Source organism: Pygoscelis adeliae, unplaced genomic scaffold (assembly GCF_000699105.1).
Source record: "Pygoscelis adeliae isolate BGI_AS28 unplaced genomic scaffold, ASM69910v1 Scaffold465, whole genome shotgun sequence".
NCBI lineage: Eukaryota > Metazoa > Chordata > Aves > Sphenisciformes > Spheniscidae > Pygoscelis > Pygoscelis adeliae.
In genome coordinates, this window is record NW_008824812.1 from 656,143 (window position 1) to 678,751 (window position 22,609).

The 22,609-nt window shown below is 44.2% G+C and overlaps 1 protein-coding gene across 1 annotated transcript in view; it reads left to right on the forward strand.

The window, feature by feature from the left end:
* Positions 1-22,609, forward strand: part of LOC103917156 (vascular endothelial growth factor receptor kdr-like) — a 131,883-nt gene that overhangs the window by 59,114 nt on the left and 50,160 nt on the right. Inside the window, exons 10-11 of the mRNA XM_009324265.1 lie at positions 11,615-11,765; positions 14,729-14,834. Coding sequence (XP_009322540.1) covers positions 11,615-11,765; positions 14,729-14,834 — 257 coding nt within the window. The remainder of the gene's footprint in view (positions 1-11,614; positions 11,766-14,728; positions 14,835-22,609) is intronic.

The following is a 22,609-nucleotide window of genomic DNA, read 5'->3' on the forward strand; positions in this document are numbered from 1 at the left end:
AATGTGTTAAGCTGCGGTAATTTGTTCACTCGAGGTTGTTTGTCCATACAATGGTTTTGCCGTCTTGTTAAGAGAACGGAAACATTCAAAGGAAGAGAAAATTAAGAATGATAATAAACTATCTTGTCAAGGTAAATATTGGTGTTTGCATGCAAAAGAGAATGTTTACTTGAAGAGCAGCCATTCCCCAAATAGGCATACAAAAAACAAACAGACCTTGTTTGCATCAGCAAGATGCTATTTCAGGATTAAACCATCCCATGCTCTTAACTACAGTACAAGCCTTTCATCTTTATTGTATGTACAAGTATGTGGTATTCTGTCTCTCACGCACAGTGCATGCCTAGCATGGTGCTCATTGTTAGCCTTTCTGAGAGATCAGCCCAACAAAGACTTCAATCAGGAATAATTATTTCCTTGCAAAACCCACCATTTCTCAAGAGTCTGCGAAGTCCAGCAGCTGCAGGAATGTTACTGACTGGAGAAGGTGCTGCATGGTGAAGCACGGGAAAAATGAGCAGCAAGTGTTTCTTTTCTGGCAAAAGAAGGTCATCCCAGAAATGAGAGCAAGCAAAGGAAAATATCTGCCGAAGAGTGCCATTGTTTTTAAGCTAGAGGCTGCAAACAATGAGGATATTTGCCCTGATTCTAGATGGGACTGACACAAAACACCTAGGAAATCTCTTTTGCCTTTGCCAGGCTCTTCTCTGCAGCACTAACCTGACAAGCTGTGCGTGAAGCACTCAGCCCAAGGTGCTTTTTTGCTAAGGTGCATTTGGTAGAGACCAAAAAAGGCAAATTTTGCTGTTGAAGCTTATCCAACAGCAGCAAACTGCCTTTTTTCTTCTGCTTTCAGTTAGAGTAAAGGGACTGCTGCTTTTGCAGGTCTGGGCATCACTTGCTTTATTTTCCAAAAAAATTCTGAAGCTCCAAACTGAACACAGATTTGAATTTTCCCCTTAACTCCTCAACAAATAACCTGACACTTTATCTCCAGTCATCATGACTGATATCCTGGTATCTCACCTGAATAGATTAAATTGCTTGGAGTTTCAGCAGACGCTTAGGCATGCAGAAGGAGGCCAAAACACTTTCTAGCTGTTTTATGCAGGGATTACCTTGCCCACCACTGAAACACAACGACCTCTGAGCTGGGAGGGGTGATTAATGTCTCTACTTAGAACCACAGGCAGTCTGCAATTACTGAAGCTGGAATTTGAACACGGGGATTAGCAGACTTGATGGAAAAAATCCTCTTGGGCTTGTAAGTGAACACAGTGGTAGGAGCATCAGTTTTGCGTCATGTCTAAAAGGTGGAGCCTGCAGCAATTCAGCACCCAGTAAGCCTCGTGCTGAGTACATAACCATGTACCAGCTCCCTATTACTGAGAAGCAGTGTTTCTTTTTGAGTAACAGCATTGCTCCCTGAAAGCCAGGGCCAGTCTTTTAAATTTCAGAGCTGCATCTGTGAAATTGCGTGAGTTCTGATGTATACTACTAAAGAGAGGATGGAAAATTATTTAAATAGACTTTTGAATGAGAAGATAAATGCCATTTGTATGTTTTCTGTTGCTGCAAGGGGACACTGCATTGAAGAAATGATAAGTAAGCATACAGCCCCCTCTCCTGTGAGTCTCTTCAAACTATACATCGTCAATGTTCCTGAGCATCACAGCTAGTATAACTGGCAGTCAGCGTGCTGTGACAAACCCATGACTGTGAAGTTGAACTAGGTGTAGAGGAAGTTTAAAGTTAATAGTGTTGTGAATTGTGGTTCACAAACAAAGTATAAATAGCAGCAGGACTCATTCATCAGATTGCACTATATTAATTTTTGCAGTGTATTTTATTCAATAATAATGGCAGCAGAAGAGAACCCTTTAAGCAGGGTACAAGAGAACAAGATAAGAATTCATCTGCTTGAGCCCTGCAGGACAGGAGCTTATATGCAGCGTATCTCCTGACCTGCTAGAAGACCAGCACTGCTGCAGGCTTTCCTTGGAGTCACCTCTCGTATACTTAATTGGTAGCAATCACGGTAGTTCTGACATAAAGCATACACTGTACGTGCAAGGTATTTCACTCCATGGTAATGAGTAAAATATTAGGAACTATTTCCCCCCAAAGTTTGATATGGCCATAAAACTGATGAGTAGCTGCAGAGTGCAGAGGTATCAATCGTCTCAGCTCCACAGCGTCAAGAAGGAGCAAAATGGGCAAATAACCCCAGAGCTGCAGGGTGGGAACTGATAGCGACGCCGGCCCAAGGCGAAGACCTGGTTGACAATATGCAGGAAGGAGCATGCTGCCTGGCCTGGAGGAGAATCATGCTGCTATTCAAAAAATGTCTCTTTAGGAAGTGGCTTAGCTGTGCCTCTGGTCACCCGTGCTCCCACTGCAGCTGGAATTTAATCTTGCAGGAGCACATATCTCCCTTGTGGAGTCACCTTGGCTCATTGTAGGACTCAAGTCCCCAGGAGGTAGCTGATTGCATTTTCAAAACACTCCTTCTTTACATACTTACACATCAAACACTGTCCAAGAAGCGGCGGGTTGCTGTGTTTTTGTTTTGTTTGATTAAATTCTTATTGAGAAAAGCTTCAAGAAAATAATGTCCTGAAGAATTTGGAGGGGAGGGAGCAAGGAGAAGGAACAATCCTAGCAAACAGCTGGTGGCTGCACATCTGAGCCAGCCAAGAAGGAGAAATGTGGGAGAAAAAGAGTTATTCCGGGCTGGAGTACAAAGCAGTTTCAGAACAAAACATAAACAAACCCCCTCGAATCTATTTATGGGCAAGCAGGCTGCATTTCATTCTCACCCTTGTACAAGTCATCTGCATGTATCAGGGTTCTTGCTGAGCCCTTATGGAGCAGTCAGCATGCTCTCACCACCACGTTGTGAGTGAAGATTGTATTGAAGCGTAAGTTAATTCAAAAATGGGATGAATAACCTCCTTCACCACTTTGCTTTTCTTCTTTGTCCCAAAGTTTCTCTCCTGTGCTCCCTCAAGGCTCTTCCAGCAAATATTACTTTGGGTTCCAGCTGCTCTAGTCAATTGAAATTACATTCCCTCTTAGAGACCTTGATCCCCCAAGCTCTTGTGTTGTATCTATAAGAAATGCAGGATTAAGTGTAGAAATAGCCTCTACCATAAGCAGCAGTAATTCACAGGCTCCTTATGAATTCCCTCTCTCCTGGGCAAGGACTGGAATAAAAGGGGTGCATGGAAAATTCATGTGTGCATTGCCCTGTGTTCCTTGTTAAGTCAGAGAGGTGACTGGCTATACCTCGATTTGTTACTAGGGGGAATTAGCTCCAGAGCACTTAATGATGCATATGTTGCCCTACTCTGTCTTCAGGCCAGCTCTTCATATTTGGTTTAAAATCAAAGGGAGTTCTGTGCCTGACCTACTTTGGCTTGCAAGGGATCAGTTGACATCGAAGGAGTCCCCAGTGATCTCCATAAAAGTTAATAAATATGCGGTGATCCATGTGAACAATACCCCATCACCTCAACCAGACCCAGAAATAGTCTGAGGAGGGAAATGAGCCTTCAGGATGAGGTTAATACATTTGGGCTATGCCAGTTCAGAGAAAAAGAGCTCTTAGAGTGATGGATCTCAATTAAAGCCAGCTGAAGACAGAGGGGAGACTCCCACAGTCTTCAGTGCATGGAAGGGCCACTGAAATCTCTAAGGTGGACACTGTTGCACTGTGAGAAACATGAATTCCTTTGGATTATTAGTGCAACCCAACTGATGTTTAGATTAAAGGACTCAGCCAGATACAAGAAGCAGGGCTACATACAGTGATCTACCTTCACCTTGCCTGCGTGCTTCAGTATCCTGCCAGGACTGGTTTTCCATTGTGTATCATATCCATCTCCTGTGTAGCTCCTTGGAGGATGACCCATTCAGGAAAAGTCAAAATAGAAAATCTAATTTTCCGCCTCCTGGGCCAGCCAGGCAAACTAGAAACCCCAAAATAAAACACAGCCTGTCTCCATCCAACCGCTGTTCCAACGTGTTCCTCCCCAAGCCCATTGATTTGCTTTCCTCCCGGGTACTGGCAGCAATGGCTGTGGCCAACGCTTTGGGTGGACAGGACACTCAGCTGCGAAGAGCAAGGGCAAAGAGATACAGTGCTCCAGTCTATCCTTCAAGTCTCATTTATCAGACACAGGCAGGAGAGAAACAACTGACTTTCTGGGAGATATACGAAAGAAAAGAAATAATGTAGCAGCACAAACAGACTGCAGTGGGCCTTTCCAGCACATTAATTATTAGCAAATTATGAAGAATTTTCTCACTGACATCATGCAAACCCTGCACACTTGCAGCTCCGCAGTCCAGCCTCCACTCAGCCTCTGTGTGCTCCCAGGAGAGCCCCTAATGAAAAAGTCAGATGAGCTATTTTCATTTTGTTGGAAGTAGCCAAAGCAATTTTAGGAAGAGGAAGGTGGGGGCCTGCTGAAGTTTGCCAGAAAAATCTGAAGCATTCAGCTCGCATCTTTGCAGCAGCAATCTCTCTCTGACAACCCTTAAAAACCAGGGGGGGGGGGAGTCGGAAAGTGGCAGCATGTGGTTTCCATGCTGTCTCTCAGCCAAGCCTGCAGGTATATTAACTGTTGTTTTTCTCTTTTGAAAAGCAGGCAGAGGGGGCAGAGACAAAAATCCTAGAAAACTGCCTGCTCTGCTAAAAATTAAGCAGTCCATCATTACACATTTGCTTTTGAACTCTGTTTAGCCACAAAAAATAAGATGGGGAGAGACAGGCAAGAGAAAATCCTTTTTTTTCCCAAAATTTGACTGCATCGGGGTTGAATGACAGATCTGGGAAAGGTGGTACAGGACTGGAAAAGACAGCTTTCTTCCTACAAAGTGAAGATAGATACATGCAAAAGTGACAGTACAAGGTCAGAAAAAACAAAACCAAGCTGCACTGCCATTTTAACAACAAAATTCCCTGTAGGGTAGGTCAAGTGCCCTGTGATTTTTCTTCATCTCTATTCATAGAGTATCCAACTGCATGGTTTCTCTTCCATTTGCTTCCACCCTGCTGGCATTCCCAGCCCATAACAGCGGGTTACAATGGAGCAGCAGGGTGTGTGTGCTAGAGATTAGGCAGGCGACCGATAATTGGTGACCCTAATTCTATTCCTGGCCGTGGTATTGACTCACGGAGAGATTTTGGCCACTCATTTCATCTTGGCGTCTGCTTCCTCAGAGGTACCGTGGGGACAGTGCTGTGCACCCACTTCACAGCAGCCTCGTATGTAGTGCTGCGCAAAATAAAACAAAAAAGCAAACAGAACGAAACAAAGAAAACCACCCAGACAAAATCAGCTGGGGTCAAACACAATGTTCTGTTCAGCCTGAAACAAAAGTTTTGTTTTCAGGTCATTTAACTAATTTTTTTCTTTCTTTCCTTTTAACAAAAAAAGAAAAAAAAACCCAAAACCAAACAAACCACAGAGATCACTTGTAAGCCGAACACAGACAAAGCGTTTTTACTTTGGGGGAAAGAACTTTAAACTAGATTTGAAGGGGGAAAGGGATAAAACCAGTCTCACTAGAGATAAGCCTGGGGGCAGCACGCCAATGTTTGAGGGACGGTGTGCTAGCGAGGTCCTTTGGCCTGCCGTCTCAGTGGAGGTAGTGGATGGAGATCCATGCGGCAGCAAAGACGCAAGGGTTATTGATGTGTTAGAAACCACGGAAGTGCCTGAAAATGGTCACGTAGGAATTGGGGCTTTTCCCCCCAAAAAGGTGGCGGGATCAATAGCCCAACTGAAGTGCATCTACACCAACGCACGCAGCATGGGCGACGAACAGGAGGAGCTGGAAGCCACTGTGCAGCAGAAAAACTATGATATAGTTGCCATCGCGGAAACATGGTGGGATGACTCGCACAACTGGAGTGCTGCAATGGATGGCTGTAAACTCTTCAGAAGGGACAGGCGAGGAGGGGGAGGCGGTGGGGTAGCCCTGTAGGTTAGGGAGTGTTTTGACTGTCTAGAGCTTAATGATGGTGACGATAGGGTTGAGTGTTTATGGGTAAGAATCAGGGCGAAGGCCAACAAGGCAGATACCATGGTGGAGTCTGTTATAGACCACCCAACCACGATGAAGAGGCAGACGAAATATTCTATAAGCAGCTGGCAGAAGTCTCACAATCACTAGGCCTTGTTCTCATGGGGGACTTCAACTGCTGGAAATAAAATACAGCAGAGAGGAAAAAGTCTAGGAAGTTCCTGGAGTGCGTGGAAGACAACTTCCTGACACAGCTGGTGAGGGAGCCAACTAGGGGAGGCGCCCCGCTGGACCTGTTGTTTGTGAATGGAGGACTCGTGGGTGATGTGGCGGTTGGAGGCCGTCTTGGGCATAGCGATCACAAAATGATAGAGTTTTCGATTCCTGGAGAAGTAAGGAGGGGGGTCAGCAGAACTGCTACCTTGGATTTCTGGAGGGCAGACTTTGGCCTGTTGAGGAGCCTGGCTGAGAGAGTCCCTTGGGAGGCAGTCCTGAAGGGCAAAGGAGCCCAGGAAGGCTGGACGTTCTTCAAGAAGGAAATCTTAAAGGTGCAGGAGCAGGCTGTCCCCATGTGCCAAAAGACAAGCCGGCGGGAAGGAAGACTGGCCTGGCTGAACAGAGAGCTTTGGCTGGAACTCAGGGAAAAAAGGAGAGTTTCTGACTTTGGAAGAAGGGGCAGGCAACTCAGGAGGGCTACAAGGGTGTTGTGAGGTTATGCAGGGAGAAAATTAGAAGGGCCAAAGCCCAACTAGAACTTAATCTGGCTACTGCCGTAAAAGACAGTAAGAAATGTTTCTATAAATACATCAGCAACAAAAGGAGGGCTAAGGAGAATCTCCATCATCTCTTGGATGGGGGGAAACATAGTGACAAAGGATGAGGAAGGGGCTGAGGTACTTAATGCCTTCTTTGCCTCAGTCTTTAATAGTAAGACCAGCTGTTCTCCGGGTGCGCAACCCCCTGAGCTGGAATATTTCCATTAAGTACCATACAAACATCAGATGAAAGATTCTAAAGCCCAAATTATTTTTGCTTTTGGGAAACAGAAAGGTTAAATAGAAAACAAGTTGCCTCTCTATCAATAGTTTTAATGAAGCCCCGTGTCCAGCAACCAGTACATAAGGTTGAGACTAAATGCTTCACTGGATCATTCTATGTTATTTTAATGATGTACTTAATGTGAAAAGATTTTTTGAAACCCAGTTTAAATGTTAGTGGGGAAGGTACATAAACACCAGTTCAGTCCGGGGTCACTGAAAGTAAAGCAAAGTTTCTCTAAAAAAGGCAGGGAAACTTTCAATGTGCTGTCCTCTATATTTGGATGCTCCTTTGGGTGACAAGTGTGCAACCCCATAATAACATCTGCAATGAATTTAGAGATAGAAAAGTATCTTGCAAAAGGGGTAATGCCAGAGGGTTAATGTCCTAATCCTTGTACTATTATTTGCTCCTAATGCCACAAACGAAAGATAACACTAGAAAGTAAGGTGAGATTTACAAAATGCTGATCAATTTGAAATTTACAGTAAGCAGAACTGCTTTCTGATTGCATTTCACAGTGCAGCAGCAGCAAAGTCTTTAGTTATTCAGGTCAGCTCTCACACCAGCAATTGCATCTCTGCAAAGTGAGTTGGGGATACAAGTATACTTTAAGCCAGAGAAGCCAAAACCCCATTTATTTCGATACATTTAAAGCCATCTGAACAATGCGCGTTCCAAATGCAGCCAGAGATGAGAAAGCTTTTAAGGTTTGTTTGGCTTCTGCTTGAGAAAGCTCAGTCTGGGGAGGGCAATGGCCAAGGGATGGGCAGTGGAGGCTGAAAGTAAGCAGGCAGATCTCGGTGCGGGGGGTAGCGGGAAGCAAGAAATGGGATGGCGAAGGATACTTCAACGTCAGGAATGAGGCGTATTTAAAGATCTCCTCTTGTAGTTCAGCACTACTGTAGCAGGCAGGACTGCTGGTTGGGGGCAAGGCTCTATAGGAAGGTGTTCAGCGAGCCCAAGGTTAGGATAGCAGAGGGTGCTGTAGGTCAGGATCTCAGCACAGTTGCAGAGCTTCAAGGAGAAAGGAGGACTCTGCACTGCACTTGCTGGAGGAGGCAAGGTGCACTGCAGGGTCCGTGCAGAGGCAGTTGCTCATTTACTCAACTTTGTACTGCTATTAGTCCAATGCCTGCTAAAGCTCTCCGTTCCCAACAGCTTTTATTTTTGCATGCTTATAAAACAGCAATACCCATGCAAATGTATGTGTGTTGATGAAATCCACACTTTAGATGCATAATTTAAGGCGCAACCAGAAATATACTTGGATTTTGGCAGTGCTTACAAATGGATTTGTACCCCAAGCCTTACCTCACACCTAAACATGAGCGAAGATAAACAAGAGTTTGTGCACAATCCACCATGCTGCTTAGTAAGCAAACATGAAAGAGAAAGCAAAGCACTGTTCGGAGGAGGGAGAGAGTTATCTGAGAAATACACTGGCAGGTGTACCTTAGATAATCACTGGCTTTAAGCTAAAATCTCCTCATTACGCTTATGTAGAGAGTCTTTTTGCAGGTGAGACTGCTGCAGATGCCAGCCCACTAAGCCAACTATCTAGTTATAGTCTGAGCAAATCTAAAAGGCCAGTATCCACCACAGAAGCCGGTTAACTTGTTTCCATCACTGCTGGAGGCTACTTCTGTAAATAGGATTTGGCCCAGCAGCGAGCAAAGTGAATGGAAAAGCTTCAGTTGCCTTCAGGGGGCGTGGGAAGAGGTAAAATGGCCACGACAGTGTGCTGAGGTTTGGAAAGTTTTCAGCCCGAGAAATATCCCCGCTACGAGTACCCCACACTCCACATCACAAACCTGCAGTGCGCTGGGGCCAATGCCAACGCCCTTACAAGCACAGTGAAGGCACATTCAAAATTGTGGAAGGGCCTCATCCCCACCGCGGTAGCGCCACAGTAAGAGCCTTTTGCAGAATAAAACCTACCACCATTACAACCTTTGCAGGGAAAAAGAGAGAGACACTTGTTAAAACTGCTTCAATTTCTGAGTGTCATGCCCATAATTAGCTACGACCCCACACCAACTGTGTTATAAGGCGCTGTGAAAGAAATGATGGGGAGGCATTTTTAGCCAGCCCCTCAAGTTTTAAGAAAATAATTGCTTAAGCCTCATAAATAATATTTTTTTCAATTGATGAATCATTTTGACTCATTTTAGGTTTCAAGTAATATTTAATAGTGCCATGCAGTAAAGTCATTGTGGAATTAAGAGTTTATTCGTCACTCATGTATGTTCTTATTTGAATTAGATCAAGTTAAAATTATTATTTCTTTTTTAGAAGGATAATTTAAATGACAGTCAACGTGTTCATCATTTCACCAAGAATATAGAAAAATCTCCTAATATTAAAAGATTGTAATCAAACCTTCTCCCCCCGTACTCTTTCACACACACAAAAACACACAAACATACTGTCTTCCCTCCCCAGGTGTGTAAAGCTTTGTTCTTGCAGCCCAGAAAACAACACTCGAGTAACCTTTCACATAACACTTGAGTAACCTTTCACACTGAACTCAGAGTCTCTTTCTCCAAGTGAAAATCACGCTTTTGAGGTCAGTCCAGACATGCCGAACACAGGATTTGAGACTGAAAAGAAAAATGTCCGAGAGAATGAAAAATGTCCTTCTCTCTCCAGGAAGTTTTACAAAATTATTTTTATGATCAGAAATAATTTACTGATGGGAAATGAGATGCCAGTTGCAAGGAAATTCAACATTAGTCCCCATAATTTGTCCTGTGAATTGCTCACAAATCTCAAAGCACTTGATCAGCGGTACGTTGCATAACCCAGAGGATGTGGTGCAGGAAACCCTGAGTCCATGTTACAGACGAGGATGTGAGTTTGAGAGACCCTAACCACAGTCTGAAGTACTCTCCCGTCTGCTCCCTTCTTCATCCTCTCCTTCACAAAAAGACAACCCCTCTCCCTGTCTGAAGGGACAAAGGAGTGAGGAGTGGATTTTCTGAGCCTGATAGAACATCATCTGCAGGCAGACGGGGAAACAAGACTCAACCAAAGGGGATCAAAAAAGCAAAAGGGAACACAAGAGCAAGACCAAGAGCCTGTCATTTGGGTTTTTCAAGTGAAATGTTAATCAGGGCCTGATGAAGGTTCTTTCAAGCAGCTAATGTTTAGCATGGGAGTTAGGATATGGCTGAACCAACTACAGTCAATACTCCTTTCATGTGGTGGAGAAGGAAACGCTGATGTATTTTCAGGCAATGATGAGGTCAGAAGATCTTTCAGAGTCTGACCTGGCAGCCATGAGAAACGGAAAGCAAGAATCCCACCAAGACACGGGATCAGCCTGGTCAGTCCTCTCGTAAGAGTAGAGGGCTGGAAGGGAAAAAAAGCTATTAAAAAAAAGGGAAAGGGCTCAAGATTGATGAGGTGGGCAGTAGCTCATATTTACATATCTGGGGCCTCCTTGACGGCAGAAAAAATAAGTTAACCTGAAAAATAGAAATCTAATCTACATTCACTTCCCAACTTGTCAAAAGCCCTCAGTGTAAAGCAGCCGCACTTGGCTGCACAGAGGTGTTCCACAGAGGGACCCCGACCAATAAATCTGTTTGATTTCCTGTTATGAGAAGCAGACAAAGAGATATGGCTAGGGATGGGCAGAGCTGTCTGCATAAGGGAAGAGCCTGTGCTTTCACCCCAAACTCAAACCCACCCTCTCCGAGGTTAGGAAAAGTTCAGTTCACTTTGGGGATTTTTTAGCGTTATTTCTCATTTTCACATGTTCCCGTGGGAGCTGGAAGTAGATGGGACAAAGCATTTCTTTCCTGCTGGCACAAGCAGCCCTGAAAGTGTCACACAAAAGTTTGTTCTTGAGACGTTTCCAGTCCAAGGGTGTGATTGTACAACCCCTCCAGATGTGAATAATGCAGTGACATTTTTAATGGGTTTGCTGTTGGTGAGAATTTCTTGGCATCACTCCACAAGTGTTTTCTCCCCACCACTTCTTCCTTGCTTTCTTCGCCCCTTCATCCAGCGCACGTTACACATAAACAGAAAAGGAAAGCAAAGTTTTCAGATCAAAAAGACTTTTTTTTCCAAAACCCTGGGGAGAACCTGCACAATGGTAACAATATTGCAGAACAGCAGCTGTTTGATAAGGTTCCTCTCAGGAGGTGACATCAGAAGTCGAATGCTATTTTCCCCACAGTACATAGACTAACAGCCTGACCCTGCAGTCCCCGACCAACAGAGTGTTTCACGGCATAAATTTTCCAAGAGTATAGCAGGTCCACAACAACATTTGAAAGCAATTAGGATGAATGTGGTAGCATTTCAATGTATTTTCTGAAACGCCACGACTAATACCCATGTTCCTGCAAATGTATACTTTCAGTATTGCTGGTAATTGCCCTACACCTTCAGCAACCCTCACTAAATCATCTCTCAGTGATGACAGCGAAAGGTTTCAAAACCTTTGATGGAAACAAGACCATGGCTATGGATGTAAATTTGCTCTTTCGAGTCTAATTTGTTGTTGTTGTTGTTGTTGTGTTTTCTTTAGAGAGACCCAAAATCTATGAAAAGGAAACTGATTTTGATAAGATTGAGCGGGTGGAATTAAGAAGCAAACACAAAATCCAGTGCACCGTAAGCGGGAATCCTGACCCGAAGATTGAGTGGAAGTGGCAGCCCTGCAGCCTCACAGACACACTGTAAGTGGACATTCCTACAGGTGAACATGTTGCAAAATAATTTGGTAGTTTCAAGCCAGTTTTTCTTTCCAGTCATCTTATTTATCTTAGTTAAAAATCACAAGCAGTGATTCCCCCACCTAAAGATCTCAAGGGTTATGAACCCAGCAGACACCTAGTTGCGTATGATCTTCTTGGAGTTACAAGCACCTTCTATATTATCAGAGTTGTGTCAAATAAGTTTAAAGTGACTAAAGATCAGGCTTGAATTTTCTTTAACCTGACCAGCAATGCCCCTCTGACTTACCAAGATCTTTTCTTGCACCTCTTGGATGCAGCCTACATGGTTGACAAAGAAAAAACAGAGGCGCTCTCTGTGCAGAGGTAACACACTTTTTTGCCCTGTAAGAGCTATCGTCAGACAAATCTGCTAAAGGCTTATGTAATCGCCATGTGGAATTTATGCCACTTCCTAAGGGCTGTCTTCACTAGTGCGCGCTGAGCATGGGCTCCTGTGGCAGCATCTGCGTTGCAGAAGCTGGAAGAGGTAACCAGGCCTTCACGCCTTACAGAGGACCCTTCTTTGCTCAAGTCTGGAGGCAGCCTGAGGTGTGAAGGCACAGAAGCAAGTCACTGGGTCAAAACCGTCAGAAAGGAATGAGGCAAGTTAAAACACAAGATGCCTTTCGAGATTCGCCTCGTACAGGTAGACATTTTCTTTGCTCCTGCTGTTATACGAGCGGAGTGATCTATAGAGAGAGGTCTTGGCTGAGGTCTGAATACTTCCCCTGGTAGCCCCAGGGGACATACAGGAGCCATGTATAACATTTCTGACTGCACTTCAACTCTTCCCTGCAATGAGAAGGCTGAAGTCAGGTTTTCCATCCATAAAAAAATGAAGGCAGGTCTAGGAAGCAAGAGAGAAAATTGCTGGATGGTTCCTTATTTTCTCACTGTTCCAATGCTTTTCCAAATGCTGTGTATGGCAAGTCATGAGACAGGGAAAAATCACAGAGGAGCTCCTTTCCCAGGTTCTCTGCTGCAGCAGTTGCAGTGATGTTGCGCGATCTAGTCTCAGGTTGGGTCTAAAAAGTGACCTTGTGTCCCTCCACAAGGGAAGTGGCCCATTACCTCATTTAGGTAGTTACACTGCTCCTGCAGGAATAAAAGGCAGTGATTTGTAGGCTTAGATAGGGCTGCTGGCATCGCAGGTCAGCAGAAGGCGTACAAGCTGCTGCTTCGGAGGTGTTCAACAGGAGCAGAATGAAAACACCATAAGGAAACAGGTTATGCATTCTGTAGGAAAGCCACAGAGATGACCTGAAATCTTTTCCAGACCTTTCTGTCTAGGGAGAGAGAATTGGTCATGAATGCCGAATAAGGCCAGATTCGAACCAGTGACCTCATATAACCCTTGTTCCAGCTCTCTGACTCTCTGATCTTATCAATTTAAATACAATTGCAGAGTGGTGTCTACCTCTTCTGGCCTCCGGGGCAGCCTTATCTTTTTCCAGCAGAAGCTGTAGGAGGATTCCTGTGGGAAATGACACAGACCCCATTTCCTTCTGTTGTCTCACTTCCTCTCTCTCTCTCTTTCTCTTCCCCCTCCTCACTAGTGCACTTTGAATCCCAAAACACTATCATTGTTCCTTATAGCTGTGATGTGATTTGCTTCCTTTGAGTTCTTCCCTTTATCCTCAAGACAGAACTGTGCCTTGCAGGAAGTCACTCAAGACATCTTCTAATTAGGCTCTTTTGAGAGCTATAAACCCTCCCTTGACCCAGGGTGTTACCCATGCGTCTTGTGCGGATTTGGCAAAGGCACAGCTGGTTTATGGATTAGTTTTCTGCCGCATCGGCCTTTGGTCATCACCTATAGAAATCCATATTTGTTTTACCTCCTGTAATCCCAGTCTGCTACGGTGGGCTCAGAGGCTGCTGGGACCGGCCATGGGAAGCGCGGTGCCTCTGCTGAGGCAGAGGAGGCAATAAGGACACTTTCCTCAGGCACTGTGATGACTTGTGCAAGGTGCAATTGCAGCTACTTGTGGAACGGAACTGACTTCGCTAACTTGCCGTCACGGAGTCACAGTTTGTAACACCTAGCCATGCTGGACTGGAGCTGAACTGGCAACTTTAAAATGAAAGGCTTCCTCGAGTTGCACAGCTGGCAGCACCCTCAGCCAGGATGCCTGGAGCTCCGGCCTTGCTGAAGCCTTTGTGCTCCTAAGCATGAGAAGGCCTGCGTCTCTGCTCATTTATTCCAAGGGCTGTAGTCAAAGCAGACAGAAAAGCCTTTTGCCTTGGATGGTGCAGATACACCTTTCCGCGTGACGTGCTACATACACTGCTCTTTGCCCATAATTCAAAACTGACGATTGATAACTGACTAAGATATGGTTATCTTCTGGGGAATATGCAATATTAAAGGAGCCTTCTGCTATTGTTATCCCCATATTTATCCATGCTACTCCCTCAGCCTGCGCTTCATGTTGGAAAGCTAAGCAGATAGACAGGCACGCTCAGCAACATTCACCTCCCCGCAGTTTTGAATGACTGGCATTTTCAATTTTGAAATGCACTGCAAGTACTAAAAGAGCGCTTTAAGTGGCTTTTTAAAAGCCACAACTGCATTGACTTGGAGTATAACTCATATTAGCCAGACTAAACTCACATGATTTAATTAGTTGTCCAGTATTTTCTATTTTCTGTCTTCAGAAAGTTTGGGGGGTTTCCTTGCTGGTCATATACTGATCTTTGTCTACCTCTGTCAAGGTGCTTTGTAAATAATTTTGAAATGTTGCGGTGAAGGAATACAGTAGTTTCATGAAGAGGTAACAATCTCCAGCAGCAATAGCTTTTAGGAGTTTTTAAGACCTAAGACTACTGTCTAAGAATGAGATTCTCTCTCTTTTATAATGCCTCCCTGGGTTATCTGCAATGAGTCGGGTTCCTGAACACCACCTTTGCTTTTCTACCTCCAGATGCAACCCCACTGGGCAAAAAATTGTGGTTCAGGAGAACATGTTCATAGGCAACAAGATCAGAAGCATTGAAAACATAACCATGAAGCATGGGGATAAAAGAAAGGTATGTGTCAGATGAGAATTTGAGCAATGATGTCATGAAATAGCAGTGGGCTTTACGGAGGGGACACTGCACTCACACGGAGCTCTCTCCCCGCAGTTCCCAAGCTGTTGTTAGCATGCTTTAAATTCCACAGCCCTGGGATCATTTTCAGATCTCTGCTGTTTATAAATGCCAGGATTCTGGCAATGATGTAACATACCCTGTTTAAAACTCTCCAAAGACTTTTGGGTCAAAAACCTCTCTGTCTGCCTCAGTCTTGAGAAAGTGTAAGACTGGTTCAGTGCAAGAGGGGTCCTGTGAAGCACACACAACTGATAAGGACTCTGAGTTCATTAAAATGCTTAGCACTTAGAGAGCACTTTGTACTGCCCAACCCTGCCTACTCTCCCAGTAGCAGGAGTTAAACAGCTGTGTAATTTAAGAGGCCTACGGTGGCCAGAGGTAGCCGGCCTGATTTTCAGAGTGTGTAAATGCCTGCAGTACCTGCCTGTTTCGGCTGAAGTTGTCAGCATTTCTTTACCCATTTGGGCTGCCAGCCGTGTTACCGAGCCAATGAAGGGGGGAAGACCTCCTTCCTTCTCCACTTCCCTGCCTGCTTCCCCTTCCAAACAGCACCGGGAGCACACTTCCTGCATGAACTCCAAAGACCCCAGCCATGAATTATCCGATAAATGCCTCCCCGGTACCTGTGGTGATACTGAGTGATATCGTTTACACACGACCATGCTAATCCTTGAGAAACTGCTGCAGCTGTTCTGCTCTAGATTCACAGACTTCTGGCTATCCCTTGGAGAAGATGCTGTGGTCTGGCTCAGTTGTTTTACCCCTGTTGGACTTACAGAGGTCTGTGGCTTTAGGAGCGGTTTTGCGGCTACAGGTTTCAAGGTGGATGCTCCAGATAGTTTAGTGCCTAATCCTGCAAGGTGCTGAAAGCTGCAGTTCGTATCCTGGTATACCTTTATGCATCTGATAATTCTTGGGCTACTCCCATGCTTAAAGTTAAGCACAAAGCTAAAGTGCTCTTCTGGATTGGGTCCAGACTAAATCAGCATCTGGCAGGATCAGTGCCTTAGCCATCTGCTCTTTCTCATGGAGACTTTCCAGCTCTAAACATAATCTAAAACAGAGCTCTGAAAACATGGAGGTTGGGCTGGGAAGGAGAACATCAGTGTTCGCATTTCATTCCTGAGTTTTCCCCTTGCTGGAAGATATTTATAAATTGGATTTATTTAGATGGCATAGTGCCCCTTAAGCTCTGTTTTTAATGTGTTCTCTAAGAATTTTAGATCTTAGGCAAAAGAAACTACCTACAAAGCGCTAATTACTTTTAAACAATGGAGGTTGGTGACGTACCTACAAAGTTTCTTCCTTTTCTAAGACTTTCTGGTTGCTGCATGGACTGACAAGGGTTTCACGGCTCTCAGGGCTACTGTTTCTGTCCATATATGCAGTCTGTCTAAATATATGATCTGGTGTCCAAGAGCTTAGTTTATATCTCAGGATCAGTCTTAAAGTTATGTTAGTCCCCATATAAAAGTGAAGGGTTTTACAATTGCTGTGACTCAAAAAATATCTGTTGGTTGCTGAATTGTCCCACATGCTGGGATAGTGAGACACCTCAACAACACAAAATTAGAAACATTTTTCTTTGTTTTATGCACATGTACACCACTCCCATTTCTTCTTTTAGCAACTTTGCTGAGGCAAATATGCAACTGGGTGAAATTTTAGTCTGCTAGCGGACTTAAGATGGGATTTGGCTGCAGCCTCTGAATGAGGTGTTTCAGGAGCGCCGCAGAGCTCCTGGACCCAGCGGGGCGCTCCAAACACATCCTCAGTCTATGCTGGTGCGTGATTAGGGACTTCCCAGCTTTCCCCTACCGCCTAATTTCCCTAGAAAGAAAAGGTACAGCAATCAGAGGAGAAACAGTGCTCCACTCCCACAGAGGACACCATGGCACCTACCCACAGGTCAGTCCTGACATCACCACGGGCCCGAGTTTCCTGCCTGTAAAACATGGTGGACACTAGAGTGCTAGGAGAAGGGAGGCGCAACGGCTTAGTGGAAATGAGGACCATGAGGGAACCTCGGTACGAGGACCTCACGCAGTCCTCAAAAGGACTCCTCTTGTCCCCTGAGGGCTTTGCCGCTGCTCACACCTTGAGTACCACAAACAGCCCCGAGGCTGCTGCTCGCTCTGCCCTGCACAGCCATCCCTGCTCTTTCTACAGACTCCAGGCATCCTGAAGCGTTCATTTTTCAGGCATGTTCAAAAGCTCAGCCTACAACCCTTTAAGTTTTTACATATTTCATTATTAAAGTTTCATAAAAATACTTCTTTACAAGTTACATATTTTTACAATTTATAGTATATTCATTATTTTCATCTCCTGCTGATCCACTGGTTGAAAACACATTCTGAGGTGTTTCCCAATAATTTTTATGTCCTGATTAAGATTTATTCAAATTAATGAAACTAGATTTTATGAATCTCAGGTTTCAGCACTTTGTCTCCCTGCTTACATTAGCAGACAATTCCTCTCCTTCCCCCTTTCTGAAGTCCAAGGCTATCTGTATTAAGTGGAGTCTTTAGATAGTAGAATGTAATTCAAAAAAAGCCACTGATGAAAACCCATAGCCTTCAGACTTTTCCTTGTGTTTCATCAGTCGTTATTCCCACCAGAAATGGAATAGACAGGAAACAGCCCAATCCATTCCCACCATGTCCTAGCAAGTAATTCATCTGCATTGACTAGCCAGATGAAATAATAAAGATGTTGGAGTCTGACTGAGCGTGGCTTTTATTGACTGTGTTATGAAGCTGGGATTAGCTGAGATTGGTTATTTTTCCTGTGTGATTTGAGCCTGTCCAATGATAGCTGGAGTCTCAGAGCAGAAGGTGGAATTTACCTAGTCTCTAAGAATTCTCAGCATCCCTAGAGTTCACCCTTGAAGAACTGTAGCAATACATGCTGGTTCAGCGACATATGAAAAAATGCATTAACTTTTTAGAGCTGCTAAGAATACGGCAACAAACCCCCAGAAATTACCAGATCCAGAATCTTGCTCAAAGGCTAGCTTGCAGGGCAGCAAGCAAGGATTCTTCTGGCAGACCATCTGCTGGATCTTTGATCACATCAAGATCTTTAGATATCTATTGGACAAAAGCGGCATGTAAAATTGAGGTGTCTTGTCATCTTCATCGTAATGATTATTCCATCATTATTCCACAGATGGAGAAGTGAATTTCACCCCCTCCTGTCTTCGAAAGGTTGAGTCTCATTCTTAAAGAAAAGCACGTGGTTATCGTTAACGTTACGATGTACTTCACTGAAGTTTTGGTCAAATAGTGGTTGAGGCAATTGCATCGTGCTAGTTTAATTTTCCTGGTGGTTTTGAGTCAATATTGAACTTTTCACTTTGTGATTTAAACTACTGTGTAGCTGCCTCTGGAGACTGCTTTTTAACACCAGGTGAAACACCGATGATTGCATGAATTGCCTGAATTTCCTCTTCAAGTTGCAAGGAGCTAGGTTGCTATTTTATTTTCTTTCCTGTTAGTAAACTGAACATACTGGTCTGAGCTTGAGAGAGCCGGACATAGCAGAAAAGAATAGCGAGATCCATACATAATTCAGTCCTCATTGGGGGTTTCTTTTCATCTTTTTTCTCCCTTTAATGTATATATGAGAGAGTGGCCTGGCCATGTGGATGTTTCTGCAATGAAACTCATACATCTCTTTTGCTGGTGAAATTCATAACCACTCAAGAAAACTGACCCAGAAATGCCAGGTTTAAACCTCCTGAAGGAACAGAAAGACTACATTAGAGTAGCGGGATGCGTTTGGTGAAAAGTATGTGAGCAACTCAGTAGGGCTGTTTAAATCTGTCACCCTGTGTGGGTGCCCGTTTCAGTGAGCTCCCACAAGCCTTGTCACGTTAGTCTCTGGCAGGGGAAGGTGAACAGTCACGCGGCTGGGTTTTTGAACAAAGCGTCCGCTCTCTGGGAGACTAGCCCAGATGTTTCAGGTGCTACCCAAGCACAGGAGCACATGGACGACTACACTGTCCTTGGCAGGTCTTGAGAGAGCCTGGCTAGCAGCAGGGACATAAGAAATGGCCCTCTGTCTTCCCTACCCTCTTAAATTCATTAACTGCAATCACTGGGTGCGAGGAAGAAGCATGAGGGTGGTAACTGCTCATGACTAGCCAGCACCTACCCACCTGCCCTAGGGCCAGAGAGCGATCAGTCCATCCATACCAGAAATGTATACCAGTTCCTCCAGAGGCACCTCAAACCTCCGGTTTTCCCCAGTTTCCTGCCTTGTCCAGCACCTTTCCTGGTGACACGGTACTACCATCAGCTCTGCCATACTCTGTGAGGAAGGCAGTGATTGTTCTCGTTTTACAGGGAGAGAAACGCCCACTGCCAGAGATGAGAGCAAACCCTAGAAGTTCTCAGTCAACTCACAGACGTCTCTTATCGCTTGTCCTCAGTCCATCCTTTAGCATGTTTTGAATGAATGAACTAAGATCACGGATCAGAATTGTCAGGCTATAAAAATAAGTGTTATTCTGTGCCATTCAAGTAGATGGATTGGGAGCTAGCTGAATATTTTCTTTGCGGGGTCTCTGGTGAAGTTCCTATAATTTCGTCTCCCTCTAGCCACCGCCACCCCAGCTCTGCCAGAGTTAGACAGCTGAGAAGTTTTCCACCCACTTTTTCTACTCCTCATCCTTGCCCACATACAGCTAACGAAGTGAAAGAGAGAAGAATTGTTAACTAAAGCCGTTGGAGGGAGGGATTAGGCAAAGGAAAGAGAAAGCAAGGAATAACAAGATATATTAATTCATGCTGGCTCCAGCTTAAAAAAAAGTCTTGATGCTCTGTCCTTACTACAAGATGTCTTAAAACACTCATGGTATATGGCTGTGGAATGTTATTTGGCTGCTCCTAAAATAGCTTGTTTTTATCAGTTTGGGAACATTACAGTGCAAGACATATGGACTTTATTGAACTACTCCATTATGAGTTTTCCCAGCAGCAATGTCTATTTACTTGTCATAGCTGTTCTTCAGAGATCAGTCATTTAATTTCTTTTCTTATTGAGTTTTAAACTTAGTTTATTCTTTTATGGTAATTATTTATTAGCTAATAATCCCTTCTTTGGGCTCGCAGTATTGGGTGGCCTTTGGGTTAAGTAATAGGAAATGGAGCCCTTTACTTCCAAATTCAACACAGGCAATCAAAACTGGTCCGAAGGATGTTTGGTGTTTGGTATGCAGTGAACTGACAGGATCTCAGTCCAGCTCCCACTAGGAAGATGTCTAGACATTACATGCCAATAATTTGTTACTAATTACCAGTGGTTCCAGCGCAGTCTGCACAGAAGCTAAGGACTGAACAGCCACATGGTTTGTGCTAGCACTTGCGGCTGGAGTACATTGGCAAGGGTTAACGTGTCATTTAGTCGGAACTGCTCTTGACTAGGAGGACATCCAGTGGAAGGTAAACTAGACAGTGCAAACTTCCAGGCTATAAATAGTTCGTGAATAGTAATTTCACCAAAGAGATACAATGTTTCAAGGCAATTGCAGATTTCACATCAGTATCATTATTTAGGCTTAGCAGAAAGTGCTGTGCTCTGTCTGGGAGCAGAGTTTTCTGAGTAGAAGGCATGAGAAAGAGCTTTGATGTGAGCCCTGCTTTGAGTAAGAGGTCAGACAGGAGACCACCAGCGGTCCCGTGCAGCTAAGGTCTTTCTGTGATTTCATGAGTCTAGATGTGGCAAATGCCAACATGTCTCAAACTTTTCTATCCTGGCTCTGATTCCAGGAATGGAAAATGCTTTGCCAGGTGCATGGACTAAGCACACAAAGTAGATTATCCCCTCAGAATTTTTTCCACTCTACTCTAAAGGTCCCCAAATGCCGTGACTCTGCCACTCCACTGAGAGGGAAGTCTGCTAACAGTTTTCACTGTTAATAATGGGAAAAGATTCCTACGCTTGGTTGCTCGAGTTCAAACCATTTTCTCATTCAACTTCTTTTTGCAGACTTTCCTTGAAATGGTTGCACTGAAAGTATAGGGATGGCATTTAGAAGAACAAAATCCTTGTCCCTACCTGCCACTACGACCAAGTACAGACAAATTTCAAATTTTCAAGTTTGTTCAACTTGGGTTGCCTACAGTAACGGGCGATGCACAACTGCCAAAACATCGGCATTGTGAATACTATGGGGTTTAACATCTGGGTTAATAGGGGTTGCTTTTCAATGGGATCTCCTTGATTGATTTCAATGGGATATCCTTGATCTACAGATACTTCAAAAGGCAGATACCACTGCTGGCTTCCTAAATGTTTCTTTCAGGTTCCTTTTGGTAAAAGACAAAACTATGGGGTCTTATAGAGGGAAGGAGGATTTAGATGCCCTTTGGTATAGCATGTGTGTGTTCCAAAGCATCACTCTGTTGAGGACTGAACCAGGATTAGATTAGTTTGGCAACTGAGAACTTTATTTAAGATGCTGGAAAGATAATTGGACTCCCAATCTCAGGGATTTACCCAGGAGCACAAAGCTAGAGTGAAAAGCTGATGCATAATGATTTCAAGGGATTCATCTTATTACAAGAAAATCACTCAAAATCCTTCATTTCCAGCTCTAAAATCACATATATTTCTCTGCTGGATGCTGCTGGTTTGAAAGTCACATTTTGGAGGGCTCTGGGAGGTGCTAGTTCTAAGACAGTAAAGTGCGTTACCTCTTGTGCTCAGGCATGTAGCAAACTGGTATCCAAGTGCATAACAGTGATTTTGAGCATGCAAACAAGAAAATTACTTTCTCTTTTTTCCTCAGTAAATTTTTCCCAGGAATTTGTCCCCAGATTGTTTCCCACCGTCATTTTAGCATCTTTTTCACCTTCACATCTAGACACAATTGAGATTAGCTAAGATGAGGTCTCAGTATAGCTATTTGCTCTTTTTTTTTTTCCCCACGTCAGACTTTTCTTGAGTTATGTAGTTAGAGCCGTTAGCATCTGTGTGTGTTCATGAGCGTATGGGTGCGCTTCCCTCTGGGCTACCAAATGCAGCTTGAGGCATTGCATCAGTTTTTAGAAGAGCCACAGTGTCGCCCCTAACACTTCAGACATATTCCAAAATGGATAATTACATTCCCCTTTACGATTTTAACTGGCTCTACAGTATTATCCTCAACTTCCCATCTAGAGCTGTCACTTAGCAAGACGAATAGCTGTTAAATAGCTGTCCAAATTTATCCCCTTCTGTCCTCAGCACGTACATTTATATTGGCTTTTTCTATTCCCAAATATAAAACTCGAAGATCCAGTAATCATGAGAAGGAAGATCTTGGTCCTGATTCAGCAGTAATTCAAAAGGCAGTGTCTACTGCTTAAAGCCAGGGGTAGTGCTCTGAACATGTGCTTGTTAATAACCTGTGGCATTAGGCCCACTGCTACAGGAATAGAAAAAGGAGGAGGAGCAGACTGCTTCTCTGGTGATTTTATATCCAAGTTAAGAGCTATTTTCACCTCATAAACAAATCAGAACTGCACAGCTCTCTCTTTGGTGGACGCCAGAGGGAGCTGGGTTTACTGATCTCCTGTTTTCACCCCTAAATTTGGTTTGTCCCTATTCTTGGTTAACTTCTGTGTTTGGTGCCCATGAAAAGTAGATACTTTTCCACTTACCCGTTATTCTGCTGAAAATGTTCCCCATTAGAATGTAAAATGCACATGGGATCAAAACCTTTG